General features: G+C 34.4%; 2 protein-coding genes across 3 annotated transcripts; one reads left to right on the top strand and one right to left on the bottom strand.

Moving 5' to 3' along the window:
• Positions 1-8,473: 8,473 nt before the first annotated feature.
• Positions 8,474-12,898, top strand: LOC116192729 (KAT8 regulatory NSL complex subunit 3). Of its 2 annotated transcripts, none has more exons than XM_031521354.1 (7): positions 8,474-8,939; positions 9,216-9,277; positions 9,391-9,526; positions 9,994-10,066; positions 10,888-10,953; positions 11,228-11,480; positions 12,515-12,898. In XM_031521354.1, exons 1-6 carry the CDS (start codon positions 8,779-8,781, stop codon positions 11,444-11,446), a joined length of 717 nt encoding a protein of 238 aa, XP_031377214.1. In that variant the 5' UTR covers positions 8,474-8,778; the 3' UTR covers positions 11,447-11,480; positions 12,515-12,898. The 2 variants fall into 2 exon arrangements, with proteins under 2 accessions (XP_031377214.1, XP_031377213.1); XM_031521353.1 differs by having other exon boundaries at positions 8,478-8,939; positions 11,228-11,469.
• On the bottom strand, positions 11,689-12,598 carry LOC116192730 (hornerin-like). Its single transcript, XM_031521355.1, has 2 exons — positions 11,988-12,598; positions 11,689-11,890 (listed from the first exon to the last, which is right to left on the bottom strand). Exon 1 carries the CDS (start codon positions 12,537-12,539, stop codon positions 11,991-11,993), a length of 549 nt encoding a protein of 182 aa, XP_031377215.1. The 5' UTR covers positions 12,540-12,598; the 3' UTR covers positions 11,689-11,890; positions 11,988-11,990.
• Positions 12,899-15,271: the final 2,373 nt, after the last annotated feature.

A 15,271-nucleotide genomic window follows, 5' to 3' on the forward strand; every position in this document is an offset into this window, starting at 1 on the left:
CGTAATGTGAGGACCCCTAGGGGAAGGGCTTATAAGAACTGTTGGACCACATAGTTACTGTTAAAACTCGATTGATGCATGACACCCATATAAAATCATATAAAACTGTGTCATATATAGTAATAATGATGGACCAAACATCTATATTATATATATTAAATTAAATACAAACTATTAAAAAATATTTTTTTGTATATTAATATAAATTACGAATTGATATATCAATTACTGCCTTTATACTTCTTTTCATAATAATTTTTTATTTTACAAAGTCCGTGCAATGCACGAGTTCAATAATCTAGTAAATATAAATTTAAATATAACTGCGTTAAGTAGTGGTATAATTATAATTATATATACAATTAATTCACATAAAAAATATTTATTATATAAGTAAATAAACAAATAATAAAATAAATGTATATGTTCTAGAAATATATATACATATATATATTTGTTTAGGAAATATTTTTACATATACAAAATAAATATATATGTTAATTCACATTGATAAAATGAAAAAAATTAAGGGTTTTTTTTTCGGTTACAATAGGAGGCTCATGACCTAATATAAGGAAATGAAAATGAAATATAAATAAAGTGACACAGGTAATCCCACTGATGAGAATCAAACCTGGACCCTCTAGGTTACCAGGCGAGAGTGTTAGCCACTGCACTACACTCCATTTCTCAATTAAGAGTTTTTTTTTATCATTTACCCTAAGGACATAGTATAATCAATCATTAATTAACCATAAATACAGTATTTACCATTAAATCACAAACACTATTATGTTGTGGAAGTATATACACAGTGTAGTATGATCATGTACTTTAGATAGCACGACGCAGTATAAATAATAATGTGCGCTTTTACTTTCTCTAATCCTTCTTAGGATTTCTAATTTTCGTAGTTATCCACCAAAAAATATTTACATTTTTAATTAAATTAGTAGGGTCATAACTAAATTATTCACTTCCATAATTTACAGTTTAAATTTTATTTTATTTATATTTTCATTAATTACTATAACTCAGTCTCATACTAATTTCTAAAGTAATTAGAAGAAAATTTTAAAGTGTATCTACTAAAGTTTTACAAAACTAAAGATAATATAGATTAAGTGAAAAATAATTCAGTGAAATTTTCCATATAATAGAGGGTAAAAGTTAAATTAAGAAATAATATTTTATATAATCACTTTCAGCCAAAAAAAAAACTGACTCATCAAATTAATTTTGAAGTTTAATTGGCAAAGTTTATCATTGGCTTTAAGAAATTCATTCCAATTTAAAGTTATGTTAAAAATTTTAGTGTAGCGGCTCAAATGTATATCTAATATAATCAATAATTGTTTAATTTCATACATTTACAACAAATATTTACTTCTTTTGGATCTGTCGTTTGCGCAATCTCCAGTATTTGAAATTGAAAACTATATTGTATTGTTTAAAGCTAATAATCAAATCTTACTTTAAATTTTAAATAATTTTTTAATAATTATTCGTGTAATGCACGGGCAAAGAAAACTAGTATATAAAATCTTGACTACGTACAAGCTAATAAATAGGGTTATATAGTAAAATAAGTAACATAATTATTCGTAAAAAAATAATGATATATTTAAAATTAATTTAATGTAAGTATTTATACAATTAATTCATATAAACATAATTACATCAATTTCAATAAGTACACAATTAACTGTGAATATGTTAATTCTACACAATAATTGGAATGGCAAGGATCTACTCAATTAATTAATATAAAAATTTTTACATTGATAATTTTCAGTAGATAAATAAACATAATACATATTATTCTTATTAACTATATACATAAAATTTGGTTTATATATAGATTAATATTATTTAATGTGCATTATTCCTAATTTATTTACATTTACTGCAATAAATTTAAAAAATTTAGAAGTATTATATAGATTATCTTATTAAATCTTAATTAAGAAAATTTTCCATTGAAGTGATTGGATCATTTCATCTAAAATTATTCAAATTCATGAAACTTAATTCATGTAATGTTAGAAGAATAAAGGACAAGCAAAGGCTAAAATTATAAAATTTTAAAGATTCTATAATTATCATCCTTTCATCAAATAAAAACTAAAGATTTTGGATTTTTAGGAATTTGAAACTGTTTTCATAGATATAAGATCAATAATTGAAATGATGTATATAAATGATTTTATTACATAAATTCTTTATTTATAAATTGAATAAAAAAATAAACCTTTTACATATCAATATAAACTATAAATTCATATTATTTATTAATTTCATATTTAACTTCTTATTGTAAACTTTTATTCACAAAAACTGTGTAACGCACGGGTTCAATAATTTAGTATAGTAATAATGATGGATCAAACATTACCGGGAATAATTTAGTTCATCACATTGAGGATGGAGTTTGATGTATCACTTCGACCAGCCGATCGAACACAACTTGGTCTTGTCCACTCTCCAACAAGGACTCCGGGGGGAAGTGAGACGGAGATCGAGAGAAGTCCCGCTCGAAGCCCTTGAGGGAGAGTGAGCAAACTCTAAGTTGCCATGAAATAAATGAAAATATTGACATCCCCAGCAGTGCCTCAGTGATGGAATATCTATAATTGAATTGCAAGGCCACAGCTTGTTCAAACTCCGCCAAGGGCTTCTGTTCGGCTCGACCCGTTAGCTCAATTAAGCTATTGGGGATATAGTCAGAAGCCCTTGAGGGAGAGTGAGCAACCAATGGCTTGTGAAGATTTCTTTGATCAGATGTATATATATGTCTTTGTATTTTGCTCTGACCTGATGAAGATTTGGAGTTGAGAGAAGGCCACTTATTTATAGATGGCCCCGACTGTCGAATGGGGGTTGACAAATCAAAAGTAGAAAAATGTGGATAACATGAATAATTGTCCAATTTGGCAGGGACCACATATATCCTGAATTTGGCTTCCAATGGCCAAAAACCAGGATTCTCTCATTGGCTTTTAATCTAGAAAGATAATTAATTGAATGCTCTAGAAGCAATCAGGAACGGATTTAGGGGCGCTAATTTTTGGTAATAAGGGAGGCACATAGGCCTAGTACAATGGAAGAAAATGAAGCTAAAATGGCACATAAATCCCACTGGTGATGATCAAACTCGGGATCTCTTCGTTTCGGGCGGCGCCTTATACCACTGCACTAAGACTCCTTCCTCATGGGCGCTAATTTCTATTAGAATGTGCTGAGTATATCAATTCTTCAATGAAATTATTTTATTTGAGCCCCTTGACTTTATGATGTAAAGTTTTTTTGAACTTCGCTCCCCTTGAACAAAATTCATAGATCCGTCCCAAGGGAAGAATGCCTCTACTATAAAAAGGATCTTAAAACAATCAATATGAGTTGATTCAAATGGTTCAAAACTTATTTCTCTTAAATCAGATATCATATTTGACTCTTGCGAATGGAGAAAATCCATGTACGGGAGAGTTTTATGCCTTAGTAGACCGTCCCGGTAATACCAAGATGCACACTTAGAGGGGAAAAAACCTTATAGTAAGAATAAAAGTAGATAGGAGTTCGTGCCAAATCTTTAAATAGTAATTTACTCTTGTTGAGAATCAATTATTCAGTATCGAAAAAATAAAAAGAATTATTTGAGTATATAATACTACTAAAAATTAAGGGATTACGAGGGGCGGATTCGGTAAACCTATTTACCAAGGGATCTGAATCCCTCGATAAATTGAGTCTCAGTAAAAGAAAAATTACGCCCGCTACCCATCCGCCTCCTTTTCCCTCCCACCTCTCTCATATTTTTCTTGCATTTTAGAAGTCTCAAACCCGAGACCTCCCACTCCCCATCCACCAGCCCCTCGTGCCATCTCTTTAACTGTTGAGCTATAGGCATTGTTCTTGTTATTTCTCTACACTTAATTATATTTGTATTACTTGTCTTTATATTTTCATTTTTAAAAAATAAAAAACTTGTAATTTTAACAAATTTGCATTGATAATATATACATTTAATAATAAATTCAACATTATTTATCTATATAATGCATGTGATATTTCATTGAAAATAACCACATCGTTTATTTGACCTATCTAATAATATTTATTCATTCATTTTCATATACATTAAAATAGTTAACTATAAAAACTATTTATGATAATCTTAATTATAATTTTTACGTACTCCGAGCGTAAACGTTATATTTATATACTAATATCTATATATATTTTTCAAAAACTCAAAATTTTAAATATTCAAATTAATTAATTTCATATTTAATATAAATATTTAACACTTTCAATCCTAAATTAAATTAATTTTATATTTAACTTCCAATATAATATTCTCTTCGAGAAATATAATTTATATGTGATAGATATCCCTACAATTATTATTGTAAAACAAATATTAATTTTCCCATTTGATATTTTATTTTTCAACTTTTTATTAGAAAATTTAAAACTTTTTAATTTACCGAGGGATTTTTCCCTAGGTAAATTATTTTTCAAAAAATAATTTTTTCTTTAATTTTACCGAGGGTGAAATCCCTCGGTAATATTACCGGTGGATTTTTCCCTCAGTAAATTATTTCAAAAAAATAATGTTTTTAAAATTAAACCGAGAGATTTTCCCTCGGTAAATCCCTCGGTAAATTATTTAAAAAAAACAATATTTTAAATTTTACCTAGTGATTTTTTCCTCGGTAATTTGTTATTATTATTATTATTATTATTATTTTATTTTACCAAGGGGTTACCTAGAGAATTTTATCGAGGGAAACAACCCCTCGGTAATCCCTTAATTTTTAGTAGTACAAGATGACTAGTTCACCATTTTAATTATCACCATTTTAGTTTAGCCTGAGTGTGAAATTCGGACAAAGTTTGTCTCGTGGTCAGTTATTGAGGTGAGTGCCTAAAGACATGTGGCATGTGATGAAGATTGTTAGAGACCATTATATGAGATGATAGAGTTCACCGTCCTATTAGTTCGAGATTTTGGGTTAGATATGACGAACCCATTTACTTGATCGCTCAAGAGTATATATTCTTCACTAGAGGTCAAACTGATGCTAGCTGTCTTGAAATATGGATTCTGAAAGGGTATATTGTGTACGAAGAAATCCATAAAAAGATCTAGAGAAATTTAGTAGTATGCTAGCAGTTGATATTGGGGGAGGTAGATCAACCCTTGCTCGAATTAATGTAGGGAGTTCAGAAGCCATTTGCTTTCTAGTTTTTATGCCCGAATCCTAAACAATAACGTATATTGGAATGGATCGACGAGGCCAGGGGAAGCTGAGGGGACAATCGCCCCTCTTAAAAGTATGATATTCTAAAAAAATTTGTATATCGTCTATTAAATTTTTATGAAATTACTGTTATTCATCCCATCTAAATCAAAAAGTTCATATTTCTATTTCCTGTTTAAGAATTTCACCTCCTCGATCTAATTTCTATGCGTTCGTCCTTGAATGTAAACAACTTGCGATGTAAGAGGAGGAACAAGAGCAATTAGTATTAGAAGGTGAAAACTTAGCAGACAAGAGAACAAGATTTACCCTAACCGGTTGTGTTGCAATATCATTGGACAGGACAAGAGATGCTATTCGAATTTTTGATATTTACACTCGTTGAAGAAATGGCAGAAAGGAATGAAGAATGTCCACAAGTCCTTTTCAAAGTTTGCCACATGTTTTTTGTTTGCGGGGTTGATAGTTTGTCGGACATTATTTTTTTAAGTTGCGGGAAAGTTAATTTAATATAATGAAATAAGAATTTTAATAGATAATAAAACTGTATCGGTGATCTCACAATGCATATCACACTTGAAATCTTTTATTGCCAAGCGAAGACATGTACTGCTGTACTGCACCCTCTCTAATTGTCGTACTCAGTTTTTCTTTCCCTTTTTCACTAAACAAAACACATATGGCTAATAAATAGAACGAAAAATAATACGAAAATCGAATATGAAAACTCTTGATTCACACGTCAAGATGAACTGCCCTACCCCTTTTTTTTCTCTGTTCTTTATTTTTTTTGCTTTTTCTAAACTAATAATAGTGCATGAGCCAATAGGTTACGAACTCCTTATAATATCACTTAAAAAAATGGTTAATAACCAAAAACATCCCAAACATTTCATATTTTAATGATTTTAACATAAACTTTTTTTTTTTTACAAAAAAACACAAATTATCAATTTGATAACAATGTTAAGTGTATTCCAAATGTTTTTAAATAAAAATTATTCTAAAAAAATAAAAATAAAAACAAAAAACAAAAAATGAAAATAAAAAAACTAAGGCGGTAAAGCCGAAAGGGAGAAAGGGGGCTGGCCAGCGATGGGGACCTTGCCACCGGCCACCATCCCAATTGGAGATGCTAATTGAACTCTTATATATATATATATATATATATATATATATATTTCGGTGTAAACCCTAATATCCGAAAGTCCAATTAGACAATTCAGTCGAGTCGGATCGGCTCACTAAGGGGTAAAACTCTCTCAGCATGAATTTTTTGCATTCACAAGAACTCGATCCCAAGAATTTGCTTAAGAGAAACAAGCGCCAAACCATTTGAATCGATTCATATTAATTATATATATACAGTTGTGATTTATTTCGTTCCGGATCTCCAAAAGTCATTGGAGTGAGCAAGATTGATCGGAGAATGAAGGGAAGGAAAGCTACTGAAGCTATCTTCAACGGAACTAAAGAATGTCCACAAGTTCTCTCCGTAGTTTACATCATCGTTTGTTTTCTAGGATGTCAATCTCGCTTTCTCCCTGTTTAACTATAATAGTACGAGCATCAGTCGATAAATTGAAAATAATATGTGAACTCACTGAAAGAATAATTAAAAAAAGAAAAGAAAGATAAATAAAGGATGAGGCGGTTGGCCCTTGAAGGCCATGACAAGGCAACAACAAATAGATCTCCAAATCTTAAGAAGAATAATTCATATCTGAGGAAAAGATTAGATAAAATCAATAAGAGAAATTCCACTTTTTGACATTCGCCAAAATCGAATTGCTCCCTTTCTCCTCTTCGCTTTACATCTGGAAGGAGAACAGGTGGCACACATTGCACTGTGATATAATGCAGGATTTCTTTCAGGGAAACTGATGATATGATGCAGGATTTGTTCTTGATGGCATTCTCTTTTCCACCCAAATAGTCGACGGCATATTTGCATAAACATGAAAAATTTGCAAAAATAGGAAACGAGGAACAAAGCCCTTACCCTTTGTAATATATGTCTGATGCCTGCTGTGCAAAAGCATTTGAAATTTTACTTGAAAGCATCGTAATCAGAATCAAGTCGATATTTAATTTGTTAAGAGTCAAAGTATAAAAAGCTAAATCCCATATCAGAAAATTGAGAAGATATCATCATCATCATTCGATCGGTTCGAGTTTTTGGGATATATATGAATCCAATAGATTACTAATTCACTCGTGATCGATTTGTCTGTCTCATCCTAGTACGGAACAAGATATCTGCTCATACTCAACTGCTGAGAGCGGGTGTTTAATGGTATGTGATGCCTGATATGGCAAACTAGACATTGCCACGTGATTCCTCATCAGGAAATTAAAAAGAAATAATCTCTGGGCATATAAAAGATGATTGTGATCACCATGTCAAGCTTTTGGGATGACTATGAATTCAATAACTGGTAGACTCATAAATCTAATGGAAATCATTTTACAACTATAATTAATATCAATCAGTAAGGTGGGTATACTTCATAGTTCACGGAAAGATATACATACGAGGACTCCATATAACTAAGAATATGAGTGAATGGACAGTTATGCGGGCTTATCTGTCAGTAGAGTTTAGTGACTTGAGATGTGTACGAAGAAATCTCCAATGGGTCAACAATTTCACTTTTTGTTGATAATGATTCACATTCGAAAATGTCATTCTTAAGTAGAAATTTATACGTGTAAGTTATGTTATTCAGCCAAATGGTGCACTTGATCGGGGCATGCAACTATTCCCGATCGGTATTGTTTAACGAATAGTTGAGACGATGTCTCATTCCTAAGCTAGTCAAAGGCCAAATATTTGCATTTAACGTACAGGGTGGCTCTTCACGTATCCAAATGACAATTTTTCTTTTTGGCGATATTGTGATGCGTCCAGTATCTGTTTGAGCGAGTTGTTTCATGTGTTGGCTTGGCTGACAATTTTTTTTGATTACTAAGAAAGCTCGTGAATATAAAAAAAATGAGATACGAATAATTTTACTTGTAAGAATTGAACATGAAAATCTCTTTATTCACAAACGAAAATATGTGTTACTACACTGAACCCGATTCACAATTTACGCAGTAGACAACATCGTAACGATGGAGATGTAGGAGTGACGGACTTTTTATTGCTTTCGGGTCATGGAGTCGGGTGATTTGGCCTCCCTTGCTGTGTAACGCACGCGCCCTGTGGGAGAGATGGCTTGGGAAATGGCGCCGATCAACTTTACCCCACTTGTATGAACCCGGTGTATACTCCTGGCGAGGCTTAGGACATATCGGACGCAGTGCCATATGCATCATGGGTTTACGTACACCCGGGTGCACAGTTCCTAGGAATCCTCTCTCGGAAATGTGGCGCGAAACTGAGTCGGCGGTTAGGGCTTAGACTTTGGCAATTCCCCGGGGGCCGGAACTCGATTAACCGCAGAAGAAGAAGAAGAAGAAGAAGCAGAAGAAGAGATTTTAGTGTTCTGTCGATCCTACCGTGGAGGAAATGGCTTCTTCTCCGCCCCCTGCGAAGCGAAGCCGGAAGAACCAGCCCAAAGAGGACGACGGTGACACGTTGGCCCCGATTCCTCTGCCGGAGAGATCATCACCCGTGGTGGTCTTCGCTCACGGCGCCGGTGCTCCTTCATCTTCCGATTGGATGATCAGGTGCACCCCTCTCTATTATCTTTTGGACCTCACCTCTCAGTTAGCGTAGCAGTGGCATAGTGGCTCCCAATTTGCTTGTGCCGCTTTCATCTCGAGCCTATTTGTGGTTAATTCCTTTAGGAAAACGTTAGCTTTCGGGGACGAGTCAAGTTCGAGTAATGAATGAAGTCTCGATTTGGGGTACAGAACTGTCTCTGCAGATGGGGGGAAATGAAGCATTTCAATTTGTTCGCTGTTCAAGAAATTGTGCATTTTTTCAACTTTTCGTTCGTGCAGGTGGAAGGAGATGTTGGGAAAGGCCCTAAATGCTGTTGAAGTTGTTACTTTTGACTACCCCTGTGAGCTCTCCATCGGTTTATATATCCGTTCCGTTTAGACTATGTCGTTTGATGCATTTGATAATCGATATGCTTCATATGGTTGGCATAATTTATCGGTTCAATCATGGCAGATATCTCTGGAGGAAAACGAAAAGCTCCTCCCAAGGCTGAAAAATTGGTGGAGTTTCACTCTGAGGTTGTTAAAAAGGCGATCGCTAAGCATCCCAGTCACCCCTTAATTTTAGCGGGGAAATCCATGGGTTCAAGGTGCTAACCTCTCTGCCCTCCCATTATAGCATACCTAAGATTTTTCATTTTGGTCTTATTGCTATGTGCTTGTTGTAGATATTTGGGTTTTGCTTGCCAAGAAAAATTGATCCAGATTTTGGTGTTCTTTTTCTTAGAAAAGATATGGATGACAACGTGAGACAATTTGTTTTCGACTTGAGAGCATTCATTTTCTTAATTAAATGCAAGAACCTGTTCATGTTTCGTGGAAAATAAAAAATGAAAGATATAAAACAGGATTTCAAATGCATTTACGATTCAAAAGAATTAAAATATCTCTTGGCCATGACTTGTTTGTTTGTGAATTTTCTGGAAGTGCTTCATTGGGTGGTCTCATGTTCAATATCACAATCTGTTTGTATCTTTCATTAGGTTAGATCATGACATTTGGATCAGGAAGTGGTAGCAGTTGTTGTTATTTACTACTTGTGGAGTTCCCTTTGTAGGGTCAGCTGCATGGTGGCTGGTGAGGATGATATTGATGTGTCTGCATTAATTTGCTTGGGATATCCTCTAAAGGTTTAGCTTCCTTCATGCATTTCCATTTGCATAAAATTTCATCTCACTTCAATTATGCATCTCATTTCATTTCACTGTCTCTATCTTACCCTACTGTCTTCCTGATTCAAAAGCCTGGGATTAAAGATTGCTATTATGGTCTTAATTTAGGGTAAATTACACTGGTGGTCTAAAAAGTTCTAATAATGTATCAGGTTGGTCCAAAAAGTTTTTTTTACCACTTGATGGTACAAAATATTTCAAAGTTGTAATATGATAGTACAAACCGTCATCTCACTATTAACGCCGTCAAGCCAACGCTGATGGTGCAAAATCGGTTTCTAAGGGACGTTACATGATGGTGCAAAATGTTTTGAAGTTGTAACTTAATAGTACAAAATGTTTTACGTAAGTTACATGATGGTGTAAAATTTATAATTTTGTAAAGAGCGGCTTGATGGCGTCAATGGCGAGATGACGGTTTGTACTATCATGTTACAACTTTGAAACATTTTGTACCATCAAGTAGCAAAAAAAACTTTTTGGACCAATTTGATACATTATTAAAACTTTTTGGACCACCAGTGTAATTAACCCCTTAATTTAACACATACTTCCACTTCTTTAATAACTTGTATCACTTGAATATATCCATAATTAATGAAGGGATCTATCTTATTTATCAACTTCCCATTAAACTTGCACTATCAGAGGTTAATCTCCCTCTTTTGCTTTTATCCTTTATTCCTCCTGGCTCAAAACTAGCTCTAATTCCTTTACAGTTATTATCAAGTATATTTTCCAGATTTTTTTCTTACTATTGTGCTGTTGTACTGTATCAGGGCATGAATGGATCGATTAGAGATGAGTTACTTTTGCAACTCAAAGTCCCAGTAATCTTTGTGCAGGTATGTTTTTCATTCCTTCTTGTGTCAAATGATGATTGATTATTACGAGAAGAAAGCTTTTTGAAGCAAGACAAAGAAAAGCGTGATTGGAAATTCAGACAGATTGAGTGATCATACAGAAAAAACTAGGTGGAGTGCTGGAAATTTCTGATTTTGAGCAGGCTTTAGTATGTAATATGCTGGATCTCTGTTGCAACATTTTTTCTTTGAAGTCTCCATTTGAACATTTTGTTGCCTTCAAGCATGCTGATCATGTGGTACTTTTCTGATAAAGGGTAGCAAAGATGCTCTCTGCCCACTCGATAAATTGGAGGCTGTTCGGAAGAAGATGAAGGCCTTCAGTGAGTTGCAAGTGATTGATGGGGGTGACCACTCTTTTAAGATTGGAAAGAAGCATCTTCAAACCACAGGTTCAACACAAGAAGAAGCTGAAGAACTAGCTGTTCAGGCCATTGGAGATTTTGTTTTCAAGGCAGTACAAGGGAAATACTAACTCTCAGGAAGAAGATTTCAATGGTCAGTATCAGGTCATCTCATGGATCCACATTTTCTTCACCATTTTCCAAACATATATAGTTTCCTGCATTTCTGGTGTTGACTCTTTTTTTTTTGGTTAATATGCGGTGATATACGTGCTGATCCTAGAATGCAACGTTTTGATAAGGTGTTCATTTATTGAGACAACAACAATGCCCTGGCAAGTGGATAATAGTTTTCAGGGAGAGGAAGAAAGAGTTGCCAACCACGTTTAATATTCCTTTAGAATTTTATTGAAAGCATTATTCTTACAAAGGATAGGAGACACCCCCTAATTGAGAAGTGACTAGTAAATAGTGCACTATTATTATAGGACGAGGGGACTTATTCTTACTATCTTTAGTCCGCTATCCCTGCAAGTGCTTTTTTTTGATATTATATTTCTCCTCGCTTCTCAATCCTGCAAAAAACAAACAGAGAATTGAGAACGCATAAACTTTTAACTATAGGAAATTAATGATTATACAGCATTCTAAGTTGTTATATGTAGAACTTGCCTTTCAGGGGCAGCGGTAGGACTCATCATCACTGTCGCTCTCGCTGCTGCTACCATCACATTCTCCATGCCTCTTCTTCCTCCTGTAGGTCCCGTCGTGCATCTTTCTGTGGCCTCTCTCATTCTTACCGTAACATGCCGCAGTACCGTAAGATCCATGCCCTGCAGCTCCTGCTCCATGGCCATAGTGCTGGCTGTTACAGGTGCCAGCCATTTGGCCACTCGAGTGGCCGGGAGTGACCGCTGAGTGGCCATTTAGGGGGTAGTGAGTGGCTGCTCCTTGGCCATTTGGGTAGGCCGTTCCGTGGCCATTTGGGTAGGCCCCTCCATGGCCATTTGGATAGGTGTAAGTGCCTGGTGTGTGGCTATTTGCGTATCCATGAGTGCCTGATCCATACCCGTGCTGTGCATACTTTTCTGCCTGACACTGAGTCTGACATTTCACAACATTGTAGTCGCTTTGTTTGTGCTCACCGTGGTACTTCATTGGCCAGTGGGCCGTCTCATTGTTGCAGATCTGGTTGGCAGGTTTCTGGAGCTGACTGTAGGCCATTTGAAAAAGCGCCTCGATGGGCCTTCAAGAGTCCTGTAGAGGATTTGTTTTGGGCTACCTCTTTGAGCTCAGTGCACTGAAGCGTCTCGTGGAGCTGCTATATATAGTGATCACATAAGTGGTTCCATATATCCCTTTAATTGTTGTGGTTGTGCACTTAGATATGCTTTAGCATGATGGGCAAAACAGCACTGAGAACCTATTCTGTTTTGTGGGGGAAAAAGCATGGCTCTGCTTTTTTTTTTTTTTTTTTTTTTTTTTATCTTGAGAGTATCTTTCCATGCCTATTATTGTAGAATTGGTTTCTTTAATTGGTAACGACTATGTATATATCGTCTAAAGCTTGCCCCTTGCATTGACTGGGTGCGTCTGAGCCGTGCAATAACTATCGCATAAGCCAAATTTCGAATCTTTTGAACACTGGCCAAAAGGCGGAGAGAAAAGCTATTGAGTTGTGGTGGAACAGATTCGATTCGATGATTTATTGCCCCTTGGGCCCATCTGTAGTGGTTTCGAAAATTTGGACTATGTTACAGTTCATTACGCGGCATAGTCTACCTAGTGCGTCCATTTCTGCAGCTGTTGCCGCTCAGAAATTATAAATTTGAATGCTTAAGTTTTTGATGGATCTCTCTTTTGCTTTACCACGAGTCATATCATCCGAGACTTATACGACATGCTTTTATCTGACTTTTCTGTGTCCTAAGCTTTACCTCGAGTAGAATTAACGAGTTGACAACAAGTGGTGTTTTGATACACATATTTACTAGCACTTTCAGTGTATACAGACTCTTGGGGATCAGGAAATATGTATATTTGCTAGGTCTGAACAAGGAAGAGGCTGTAGTCCATATGTGGATCTTTTTCTGCTTTCGACTAGTGATGAAATCTGCGCAATCGATTCGGTTTATGCGTTCCTGAACTAGAAATATGCAGTCTCTTCTAGTCTTCTGAAACCCGAGACATCCAATTAGAACTTTGAAACCTCTCATATTGTGGCAGACTGGCAGTGTCTCGAGAGAAGCCAAAGGTCCGATCCTTTTCCCAAGGTATATTAGCTCGAACGAACGAGTCTCTGTTCTGCCTATAACGCGCATAGTGCTTAGGGCCCACTTGACATGGGCCTGGCCCAAGTAATGAAGTTGGGCCTAGGCCACTTCATCTTCCGAAAAGGTAGTCATCACTTCGTCCCACTGAGGGCCCCTGGTTTTTGACCGGAGCATGATCTGGGAGCATTTGCCAACATATATAGTACTACGTATGTAACAACTCTCGCCTTGTAATGATGAAAAAAGATGCAGACGGAAGTGAGAACTTATACCTATAATAATGTTTGGCCGACCAGTTATGCAAGATCTATGTATGTACTGTAGTTTGTACCTTTATTCTTTGGTGAACACAGTTTGTATTTTTTGTTTAGATTGTTTAGATTTCTCCATTTTTCATTGCCTATTATGTTAGTTCCGTTTTCCATTACTTAAACTTCTCGCTTGTTTGGAGAAATATATATATATATATATATATATGTATATAAGTGACTTTCTATCATTCCACCGTTTGCATGAAACTGTATATTAGTTCAGTCATTAATGTAAACCTAGTCGACTAGGTCCAAAAGGAAAAGACTCATACAAGCTCTGGTAATTTCAAATAGGAAGCAAAACAACAAGAACTCGACTTAGAATCATGGTCTTTTCCCCTCGCACGTTAGATGATATGTCAAACAACAGCTTCAATAGAGGGGGGTTTCCTCCCCCTTAAAATATGTCTTTCCTTTCTCGTCAAATATAATAGATGTAAGTTGTCTAGAACAACAGCTTCAATAGAAGGGAGTTTTCTTTAAATTACTAAAGTTTTAATTTTAATGCATATGCAAAATAATTCTAACTAATATTATTGATTTTAAGATTATATATCTTAACAGTAATTATGAATTTTACGAATATTTTCAAATCGGTCAATGAATTAAAAGCTAATAGAATAAGTTTCTACAGTGTAGGTTGACCTAGATAAATTGTAGGTTGATAAAAAACTTCACTCCAAATTTCCTCTAAATTTCTCTCCGATTTGCATGTAATACAAGTATTATTTTAAATAGTTTGAAAATTATTTATCATATTGAAAGAATTTATTTATCATATTGAAGGAATTTATTTATCGTATTGAAAATTATTATCTATGTAACATATACATATACTAATTAATTGGGTAGATATATATACTTCTACTTATCCTATAAAATTTTTATATTTATAACAAATTGTCTATATATTGAAATATATAAATTATATTTATATGAATTTGGTACTTTTTTTTTTGCCAAAGTAATGTTTTGTTTAAAAGCATTTATTTATCGCACTGAATGTTATCTATGTAAAATATACTTCTACTAATTTAGTAGATCTTATAATTCTAGTTATTGTGTAGAAGTACATATTGAAAATAGATGTATATGAATTAATTGTAAAACTATTTATGTTAATTTAATTTTAAACATTTCATAATTTGATCGTAACATATTACTTAGTTAGTGATTCAACCCCTATATATTAGCTTGCATTTAACTTTTTTCTTTTGGCGTGTACCTTGGAACCGAAAGCCCAACATGCTCCGATTACTCTAGTTCGAGCTGGGTCGACCCACTAAGGGTAAAGACTGTAAAGTTCTCCCAGTCAAGGGTTTTCTCTATTTATAAAATTCGAACTCAAAATATTCTTAAGGAAAATAAGCAC

Source organism: Punica granatum, chromosome 1 (genome assembly GCF_007655135.1).
Source record: "Punica granatum isolate Tunisia-2019 chromosome 1, ASM765513v2, whole genome shotgun sequence".
Classification (NCBI taxonomy): Eukaryota; Viridiplantae; Streptophyta; class Magnoliopsida; order Myrtales; family Lythraceae; genus Punica; species Punica granatum.

Bases quoted from the DNA above. Each gene is read 5' to 3' on its own strand.
- LOC116192729 (XM_031521354.1), top strand. From the start codon at position 8,779: ATGGCTTCTTCTCCGCCCCCTGCGAAGCGAAGCCGGAAGAACCAGCCC. The intron at 9,527-9,993 runs GTGCTAACCTCT...TTCCCTTTGTAG, and splicing joins GGGAAATCCATGGGTTCAAG to GGTCAGCTGCATGGTGGCTG. The intron at 10,067-10,887 runs GTTTAGCTTCCT...GTACTGTATCAG, and splicing joins GCTTGGGATATCCTCTAAAG to GGCATGAATGGATCGATTAG.
- LOC116192730 (XM_031521355.1), bottom strand. From the start codon at position 12,539: ATGGCCTACAGTCAGCTCCAGAAACCTGCCAACCAGATCTGCAACAAT.